We start from the raw sequence: 10699 nt of genomic DNA on the forward strand, positions 1-10699 counted from the left end.
ATTGCCCGATGCATTGCAGCCTTGCTGTCTTCCATTGGCTTGCTGCTCGGCTGAACCTGGTCCAGCTCAGCATGCTGGCCTGCCAGCTCGGCCTGCTGCCGGACAAAGGCTGCGTAGCCTACGCCCATCCTGAGCATCACCCTCAGCGATGTCGGGGCACATACGTTCCCAACAATCCGGATGAGCTCAGTTTCATCTGTAATGTCCTTCAGACACTCCAGCTGTGGGGGCCAGAAGCGCTGACACTTGATCCTCACGTTTGCCGGGCAGGGAACATAGGCTGGTGGGTCACTGCCGACCACCTCCAGCATTCCTTGCCCTGGCGTGCCGTCCTTAGCCAGCCGTTGGTTCACTGTCGTGGGTCGGCTGACAAACTTGCTGAGAACACGGGCCTCCTCGCCCACAACGTTGAGCCCGCCCAGCAACTGTCTCTTGGTCTTGACTGTCTGAGGTTTGAGCCTGCCTCCCGTGAGCTCCCGCACCACCACTGATAGGCTGGCGTAGGGTCCTTGCCGGAACATCGGCTCGTGTGCCTCATAAAATTCCCTGGTGAAGAGGTTGCTCCACCATTTAGCATTTCTGCTGGCCAAATCCCCGCATGTGGCAGGGTCATGATAAACTGGCCTGCCGAAGACTCTGTCCATGAACTCCCGGGCCATCAGCGTCTCCTTCGTGTGATCTGATTCCCGGCGTGGGCCTGGCACGTTTTCCATGATGTAGCCAAACTGAGCTGCTGCTGCTGTCCAGTCACGCAGCCCTCGCTTCTTGGCCAAAATCATCTGAAGGTCTGACAAAGCTGCTGCCATCTGGACCAGCGAGCCAGATTCTGGGTGGTTGAACCCATTCTTGGGCCCCAGGGCTGAGTGGCCCTGGCACCCTGCCTCCAGATGGACTAACAGCTCACAGTCAGCCCCGAACTCCTTGAACAGGAGGCTACCGTCCACCATGTAGCCATCATGATCAATAGAATCTGCCCACGTGAAGGCCCGGTCGATGGCTCTCTGCGGGACACGCTCAGGATAATGGAGGTGCAGCTGCCGCAACACCCTCTCAGCCTGGGCTCTGCGCCTGGGATTCCTCTCCAAGACGCGGGCTGCCTTCAAGTGCATGCCCTCTGTCACGTCCATCACCATCGATGTCAGCACACCGGCGCACAGGTATAGAGCGCTCATGCCTCCATACCGCCGCCCTTGCAGTGCCTCCAGGTCCATCACGAACAGTCTGTCCGGGTCTGTGTGAGGTAGGGCGGGGATGGCATCCAGGTCAGCCTCAGAAAACTGCCTGGGAAACTTGGCGTGCTTTCCTGTCAGCACTATTCCATCCCCTTCGATGTCTCCTCCATCTGACGTCTCCTCCATAGCCTCGAATAAGGCTGTATAGACCTGTCGGTAGGGCATGTCTGCGGGAAAGGGATTCTGGCTGACTGTCTCAGGGTCCCCCCCCCAAACCGCTACGTATTGGTCCTCTGGTCCTGCGGGGCCAATCCGCTGCCTGCTCAGCCCCATGAGGGCTGCCTGCTGGGCATGCGTCCCCTCCACAGTGGTATGTGAAAAAGAAGAAAAATCTGGGGTTGATCTGTGGGCCTCTGCCGTGCCACTCCCCCCCCCAACTTCATCAGCAGTGCTGAAGTTGGACTGGTCGGCTGCCGCTGTCAAGCACAGCCCCTGGAAGTCTGAAATGAGGGGAGGGATAACGATCTCTCCGTCGGGGGCCTCTTCCGTAACCCAAGACTCAGGCCACGTCCGGCCGGCCTGCACCTCTGCAAGGGCTGCCAGCTGGGCCTGTGTGGGCCTGACCAGTGGCAGCACCACTGGCTTTGGCGGCTCTTGATATGGGCGGCCCTGAAATGTGGCTGTCCAGCTGGCTGGGTCCACGATGATGCCCAGCTGCGCCATCATCTCACAATCCAACAGCAAATCAGGTAGCGCGTCGCCCTGCATAACCATCATGCGATCTGAGGCCAGCGCCTCTTTGTCGCTGTCATCGGGAAACAGTGCCACTGTCAGTGGGTCCACCGTGCGGGGCATCATGTGCGGTGCACCAGTGATACCCACAATTCTGCGACCGTTGGGATTGACGTCAGCCTTTAACGTCTGGATGAGCCGCTGATGAGTCATGGGCTCATTAGCTCCCAAATCCAGCACCACTTGCTTCACGGCCTGGCCGTTGACAGTGATGTTGGCTGTCGCTCCATCCAGCATTGCCACTGGACGCCGGGTCTGCCATCTGACAGATTTTTGCCACTTAGCACGCGCCTCTCGGTGCTCCTCCAACGTCTTGATGGGTCTGTCAGTCACAGGCTGGGCTGCTGTACTCTGGGACTGCAGCCCCTGGGGCCCGTCTTCTTGAGACTGACTGTCTTTGGGCGGTGGCGGTAACGGGATTCTGGCAAACATACCACACAGATCGGCGCCGAACAGCAGCTGCCCCTCTGGCTGAGGCGGCAAGCCATAAACTGTAGGCGCAGCCAAATACTGTGCTGCTCTGCTGCCAAATGTTGCCAGGACTGCCTCCCTGAACACCGCTCGCAGGTCAATGCGGATCAGGTCGCGCCACTCGAGTTTCGCCTGGGCCAGCCATACAGATACTGCCTTCTGGATCGCACAATGCCAGGCGACACTGCGCGGGTCCTGGCCATCGTGCTGGGCCCCAGACAGCGCGGCTGCCCGCGCTCGTTCCCATGCTTCAGCCCCTTCCTGGCTGTGGTCCGCGACCAACTCGGTGGGCAGCGCGCCAAACTTGGTGTGCGCTAGGGCCGTGCGCAGGAGTGACACTAGCTGTGCCACTCGCATGACCATGTCGCTGTGGTCATCTGTTCCAATGTCAACCAATGCTGCCTCTGCTGAAGTCCGGGCAGCCACATCCCTGGGATTCACCATCCCTGGGGGTAAACGGTTTCTCAGGGCCCTGGTCTCATCATGGTCCTCAGCCCGCATGCGCGCCTGACGCCTCGCGCTGGCTGGGACTGGTGGCTGAGCCGGTGGCGTAGGCTGTACCCGCCGGCTGCCCCTGGTTGTCACGGTCATCGCAGCGGGCACCAGTCCGATTGGCGTAGCTCTGCGCCTGATGCTGGCTGAATGGGACCCCAGTAGGCCCATCCCACTGTCATCACTGGAATAACTGTCCGCGAAGGCAAAACCATCTTCTGCCTCAGCTGCTGGCAGCCATGATGCTAGCTGAACCTGTGCCATGAACGCGCGGCCGGATGACTTCTGTTCACCGTCTGGTTTCTTGGGGCTGAGGGCAGCTGTGAGCTGCTGCATTTCCTTCACCAGCGTGGCCATCATGACCTGCGCTGTGTCCTGCGACCCATCCTGCTGGTCGCTGGCTGACTGCTCGGCAGCTGCCATCATTGACGTTCCAGCGCGGGGCTCGTATGGGTTCTGCCCCTTGCCCTTGTCGCGCTGCGTTTTCCTGTCGAGCCACGCCTGCTGTGCTGCCTTCAGCTTCTCGCTCCTGATGGGCTGATTGCACTGTTTGTAGGAATGACCAGGCTGGTCACAATTGAAGCAAATAAACTCTTGCTTCTGTCCATACAGGGCCTTGCCCTGCAGTGCAGTGCCTGCGCTTGGCTGTTCGCGCTTCTCCACAGGACATTTGCTGGGTGGGTGCCAGGCTGTCTTGTCCTGCACCACATAGCACTTGGCACACGCTCGATAGCTGCGTCCCCTGATCTTCTTGAACGGAAGGTCCAACTGGGCTGCCATATCCTGGCTGCCACCTCCCTCAGCTGTACCGTCCCTGGCCTTAGCCTTGCCTTTGGCAGTCTGGTCCTTGGGCGTGGCTGGCGTCAGGCCTCCGTCCCTTTCCATCTGAATGACTGTCCTCTGGATCACCATTTTCTCAAAGCTGAAAGCTGTCTCAGCCATGGCTACCATGTGGAGGGCTTCATCATCCTGAATCTGCACTACGTGCTTGCCCTCCACCTGAGCCTTGAAGCCTTTCAACGCTGGCTCAGTATCCCACGGCGCCAACAGTGTCGTCATGAACTTCTCGTTGATGTCCGCCTTGCTCCGGCCACAGTGGTCGGCTGCCTTACGGAAGCGTGTGGCGTACGCCGCCGGCTGTTCCATCAGCCCTTGCCGCTGTATGCCCATCCACATGGCCTTCTGCAAAGCCACAGGAGAAGTAGACGCCTCCATCTTGTCGATGAAGTAGTCCAGCTTGGCCTGACCAGTCAGCCCCTGGTCAGTGATGTCCTCCAGAATGGACTCCTTCATGCCTGCTGTCTCGTGCATGTACTTCACGAGCAACTCAAATCTGTCATCCACAGTCGGCAGCTCAGTGTCTGCCAGCTGTTCCATCATCTGCATCGTGGCAGGGTCAATCTCCAGAGGTGGGCGCGGTCCGTCATCGTCCGGTTTCCGCCTCCGTTGGAGCGCTGTCAGAGCTGTGATCCTCTGCTGCAGCAGTTTTGACTCCCGCTTGCGTATGCCAGACTGGTACACTGGATCCCACACACGGGGAGTGAACCGTGTCATATACCACTTCTTGAACTCCATGTGGTTCTCACCGAGTCCCACATACATGGGGCAGTCTGTCTCCACAGTTTTTGTGACGTACTGCAGTGAGCGGCTGCTGCCACCGCCTGCACCACTGAGGGAAGCCATGATGCTGGCCACCGACCCATCATGTGACCCGACCGCTTCCTCGCCGTCACCATTCCCCGGTCTTGGGGCTGCACCCGTCCGTCGGCTTTCCGCCATGCTAATCGCTTCTCAGCAGTAACCCTAACAAGGGCTACTTTTCTCACCCTGACCGACACAGCTCACCGGGAGCACTACCTTCCCCGCGGCCACCCCACCCACTACGCCTGCTGTGTGATGTGCGGCCTGTGGGAGCCCGGTCGGCTGACTCCACGTTGCCCACAGACTCCAGCGCCCCCTCAGGCTGTTCCTCTGGGGGTCACACCCACTAACACAGGGCGGTATGGCGGTGCCCGGTTCAGGCGCTCTGCTGAGCAACCGGCTATCACTGTGCCTCCGCGCACGGGTCCGAAAAGTGAGAAACACCGCACGGCTTCGAGTCGCACGTGCAGTGGCTTATGGAGGGGAGTGGATACCCCCTTTCCAAAAGGCTTTGCTGATCAAACCTGGGGTACGAGCTCACCACTGTGGTGGTATCAACCGTCACAGCTGACACCAGCTCCTCGGTGGCTCTCCTGGGTCCCCTGTTGTGTCGAAACACTGAAGGTTTGCGCGTCCTATCGCTTCCAAACTCCACCAAGCTGCAGTCCTTCCACTAGGCTGCAGTCCTCGTTCGCTTGAGAAGACAAAAACGGCCTCCTCTAGGCAAAATCGGCTAGCACGACGCGAGGGAATCGCGTCGAGGATCGTTCACTATTGCACTGTGAAGTGCGAGCTCGCGAATCGCTCTAAAATCGGACTGAATGGCGGTTTTAGCTGGCCAAACTCGTAGCCAACTGGCACACACTGTGTCCGCCGACACCAGGGTGCTTAGGGACGCGGGCTAGGCTGTAGAGGCCGCAGCACGCCGTCCCTGCGCCAAAACACAGTCCCAGGCTTCCCTACACAAGCTTTTACACTGTGATTCGTGGAAACACTGAGAGAGAACCACTCGACTTGGTCAAACTCTCTCTATAGGTGACCTCACACCTGTGTGAGCAACTCCATGCTGAGAACTCAAGCGAACGACAGCCTCCAACAGGCTGTGCGTTCGGTTATATCTAAAAATACACACAGGAAAATCAGAAATTGTGGCCAGGTGGGCTCTCTATTAGGGTCTCTGTCCCTAGGGCTGATCAGACCCTGACTTTACCCTAACGATACCCTGGGCTACCCAGACACCTGAGTACCCTGCAGCCAGGCTGTGGTACCCTAAGTAGGGTACACAGACCCTAGCCGGCCTCTATACCATTAAATAGGAGGGTGTAAGATAATCACCCCCTAAGATGGTCTAAGATATTAGGCGCCACCTTAGCTACAGGGTACCTAGCTAGGTACCCGGCCTTAGGTGCCCTGCAGATGCTAACAGATGCTAAGCTGATGCTAGCAGATGCTAACCAGATGTTAGCAGATGCTAACCAGATGTTAGCAGATGCTAACCAGATGTTAGCAGATGCTAACCAGATGTTAGCAGATGCTAACTGATGCTAAAAAAACGCTGCAGCCCAGCCCTTGAGGATTTCATCCCCATGCTGTTTAGGCTCAAAAGCCTGCATAAGCTCGCGGTCTGTAAAACGTCCAGCTCGTGTGACGCGCTCCCGCACGGACACTGCAGTTACCCCTGACACCATCCTCCGGCTCCTCGGGCCCAAAAGCCTGCATAAGCTCGCTGCCAGTAAGGAGTCCAGCCCGTGTAACGCGCTCGATCGCGCACTCACTGGCATTGCAGTTACCCCTGACACTGTCAACCCCAACGCATGAAAGTGGAACTGCACAGATCACCCCAAGTTAGCAATGGAGGCCCAAAATGGTATTTTAAACAACAAGGATATCATTACAACTTTCCATCCATCATGGCTCATGCTACCTATGAGGCATATATCGTGGATGTGGGTGTTGCCATAGACAACGGTACTTGCGTGCACCTAGAATGTGACAAAACTTTTGTAGTATGAGTGTACAACCCCACCGGACGGGCCGCAAGTTGAAAATGCCGGGCCGTGGTCAACTAGCGACTACCTAATAACCCGCTTGTGTCTCCGGCCCATCTCAAGCAGACCGAAGACTGACGTGAAAGAGACGCAGCTATTGTATCTAACTCATCGAGCAAAGGCCTGCCAACCTGCTCTGCTCCGCCCGTGCATACCACATTTCCAAAGCATACTGCTCCAGATACGCTCCCGAGCTGCACTCGCACGGTATCCCGATAGCTATCTAGCAACTAAGATCAATCATGGCTGATACAGCGGTTTCAGCGACGGCTGTCGAGACCGAGCTGACCCTTGGAGCCCAGGGTCTGGGAAGAAGGGTGCAGGCACTGCCATCAGAAGCTAAGGATACCGACGCAACGCACACGACCCAGTTTCACAGTGCTCGTTCAACTGCCTCGGCCTACACCAGTACTGAGAATTTTGAACTGAAGACCATCGTTCTGGGGACAGGTAATATGCTCTCAAGGCAGCGGAACGTGCTTGTTCACAACCACAGTGGACCTGCTGTGTCCAAAAGGAAGAGCCCGGGGGTGAGGGAATGGGGAGGGAGGGGTTGATGGAAGACGGGCGGTTTATGTTTCTGTTCCCTCTTTACAGTATATTCTTGTTCTCACTGTTATGCGTGGCTTGCAGTCCTGTCAGGCTATGTGTGGGAAACCAGCAAGCCTCAGTGGGATGAGTTTGTTGACCAGAAGATAGCTCAGGAGCTGCAGCAATCGGGGTCAGCCTACTCGGCAGTGGTCGCTGTCCCGAACAGGAACAGGTATTCCCCGCGGCCGTGTCTGGCTCCTGTGTTGCGTTTACTGCCTTAATTGCACCAGTGGCCAGCCCAGGCAGCAGGTGCTGACAGCCACCGTCTGGCATGCTTCGATGCTCTGTCTGGTTAAGTACAACTGACTGGCTCGGCCTGCGACTGTGTCATTAGGGACAGGGACCGGTCGGTGTGCGGGCTACCAGTGCTCGACCCTCAATCCCCTTTTGTGCAGATCTGGGCCCACTTCCTTGCCTGCTTTGACCTCATCTACACCGCGTTCCTTGTGCCGGTGACAGTCGGGTTTGTCCTGGATGGCAGACGGGATATTCTTGGATTAATCAACCTGATTGCAGGTGCGTTCGCCTCCGAAGCAGCACTTGTCTGATGAATAGGAGAGAACACACGCACTGATGTCCGAGGGCCAGGGGAGGGAGCAGGCACCCGAGCAGAGCAGAGAATTGCTGCTGCATGTTTCCCTGCTGCAAGGATGAAGTCCTGTGGTTTCCCTCTTCGCGGCCGGTGTTCATAACCTGGTGATGGACACCCACAGGGCCAATATACCTCGTATCTATGGTGATGGGGTTCCACACCGGATTTATCGCTCAGCGCAACCTGCATCGAGTGCTTGTGAGGAAGGGGATGCCTGTTGCCAAGTTCTACATGCGGAAAGGGACATTTACAGTGGACACAATCTCTCTGATCACTTATGTCTTTCTGGTGAGGAAAGGCTGACCGGACTGATAGAGCACGGGCATGTGCATGGGTATCTGGAAAGGGGGGGGGGGGGGGGGGGGGGGGAGGGGGGGGCATCCTGCCTTTCCATCGCGGCATGCGCGTTTCTTCACCAGCGCTTGTCACCCCACGCCCATCCGACCCGATTTTTTTTTGGCTTTCATCCCCGCATGTTTCCTCCTAACTTCCATCCCGAGCCCGTGCAGTCTCCTGGCAACTGCTCCTGTGCTCCTCCAGCCTTTCCACCCGCGTTTCCTAGTTACAAAATTCCCATGCCCTGCCGTTCTTTCTGTTCATGTGTCGCGACTGTTCCCCTATCTTTGCAATCTTGTGTTGGCTAAACTTCCATCCATTCACATCTCGGGGTTTTCATTCCAACAGAATCGCAGTTAAGACCCAATTCCATGGATGTATGTTGTGGCTGCGCAGGTGATTAACTTCATAATTGTCCGCGTGGACACTGGAGAAAATGAGGCACTGTCTCGATTGCTCAACGCGATCCAGTTCTTCAGGATGGCTCGCTTGACATATGTCGTCCAGCTTGCTCAGGTGAGGAACTGCTCTGTCCGAATCACGTGTTAACCTCACACATGCTGAGTGTTCCGCCAATCGCGATCCTGCAATCCCCATTCTGCATGCCTATTGAGTATGCCTTGACACGTGATCCTTCAACTCTTCCATGCAGCGTGTCCTTAAAAGCGTGGGAGGCGGCGGGGCCGCAAAGGGCTGCGTGAACAAGTTTTTCGGGCCTGCCGGGGTGTATGCCCTGGTGATCGGGTATATGCTGGCGTTCCTGATGAACCTTACTGCAAGTATCTGGTAGGTGCCGGTCTTCATGCAATCAAGTGATATGGGGTGCCGTGCTTGCCAGCCTTCTTCGCGCACCCACAGTGCTTGAATGGTTTCATTCCGCCGCCAAATCGTTGCCGCGCTGACCATTTCATACCGCATGTCCCATATAAACACGGAATTTGCTGGCAGGTTCCTCGTTGGGTGGTCGTACAACCAATTCAACAACTACAATTGGATTGCCGCATGGGCAGGGGATGGTCTGGAGGGCTGCAACATGGTGCAGTTCGACTGGCATCCGATGGACCTGCCGCCGGAGTGCGAAGGGGCTTCGGTCTTCAGCCTGACTTACAGTTATTGCTCGAGCCTTTACTGGAGCGTGACCACGGTAAGGCGCCAACAGATCCCGCTGCAAACAGTAGGAATTTGAGTCAGACAGGCTACAGTGGAAATTTCTGCTCGACTAGTGGAATGCGAAGCAAGCTGACATGGCTGAATAGTACGCTCAGCCAAGTGCAATTCTCAGCCACGTCTCTGGAAATCCCTTACAGCTCACACATTCCCTTACTTTTCTTGGCGCAAGAAAAGTCACAACGTTGGGCGTGCCTTCTGGAAAGCTTTTTCGATGTCCTGATATACTTTGGCTCATACCTGCGCAGCTGAATGCACGTAGTGACGTGCCACCCAATGTGCCCCAGCACAATGCATTTCACATGTATGCAGGTGCCTAGCTTCATCCTTCACACACACACACACACACACACACACACAGTCCACATGACATCTGCTGTTGCCCCCCCCCCCCCCCCCCCCCAACAAAACACAAACTCCCAGATGACAACCGTGGGATATGGCGACATCAGCCCTACCAATCTGGGGGAGATATTTGTTGGCATGGCCGTGATGCTTGGAGGAATCATGACATTTGTCATTCTCATTGGGTCCATTCAGGATGTGGTGTCGGCAAGTCCCCCCCCCCCCCCCCCCCCTCCCAAGCAGCCAACATCCCACCTGGCGGGTCCCCTCTGCCTTGGATAAACTGTGAACGAATCTGTTTCCGTGTGGGCAACATGCTGACGGTGGTGTGGTGGGGAATGCAGGACTCATCCGATGACTCAGTGCGCTTGCTGAACGCCAAACTGCCTGCTGTACATCGTTGGGCCGATGAAGAGAACGTATCTGATGATGTCAAGCAACAGATTACCAGGTGCCGTTGCCTTCAGTAAGCCTCTTGTCAGCTTGTGCTAACGGACCAATCTTGAACAGCGGGACAAGATAAGCAGGTTTCCTGACAGATGGACAGACAGGCGTGCAGGCAGACTGTCAGATTCTAAGGCATGACGAGAGATAGGCGAGTGCACAGGCTGACGGGTGGCCTGACACTTGAACTCACAGACAAATTCAAAGCCAGGGAGAGAGAAAGAGGGAGACGGGAGTGTGAAATGTTCCGCATCCAGGGATGAATACACGGGAAAAGCACAGACCTATGGCATGCCACACATGCATTTGACGTTCCCCTTTGGTTTTAATCAATGAAAGGTACTACCAGGAGGTGTGGGCTCATGGAAACAGCGACGTGGGCCCCGAAATGTTCACAGAGTTGCCTCACCAGCTCCAAGCAGCAGCAGCCCGGGACGCTGTGGGGCCACTGTTGTCATCCGTTGCTGTCTTCAAAGACCTCGACGACGAGCAGCGCGCCCACTTGGCTTCCAAAATGAAACCTGTGAGCGTTGGGACAGGGGAGAATGTTATCAGTGCTGGCGACCCTGCTGAATTTCTCTGGGTACTGAAGAAGGGCCAAGTGATTG

At 56.6% G+C, this 10699-nt stretch overlaps 1 protein-coding gene across 1 annotated transcript; it reads left to right on the forward strand.

Annotated features, from left to right (window-relative positions):
* Positions 1-9725: 9725 nt before the first annotated feature.
* On the forward strand, positions 9726-10674 carry LOC142356763 (uncharacterized; the record flags this gene model as incomplete). The annotated part of the gene is made up of 3 exons (XM_075408561.1): positions 9726-9854; positions 9992-10098; positions 10431-10674. Coding segments are annotated over exons 1-3 (480 nt in total), but the record flags the coding sequence as incomplete, so codon positions are not given.
* Between the last annotated feature and the right edge of the window lie 25 nt (positions 10675-10699).

The sequence above is a fragment of the Convolutriloba macropyga genome, unplaced genomic scaffold (genome assembly GCF_964194025.1).
Source record: "Convolutriloba macropyga unplaced genomic scaffold, txConMacr16.3 SCAFFOLD_4440, whole genome shotgun sequence".
In the NCBI taxonomy this organism is placed as follows: domain Eukaryota; kingdom Metazoa; phylum Xenacoelomorpha; order Acoela; family Convolutidae; genus Convolutriloba; species Convolutriloba macropyga.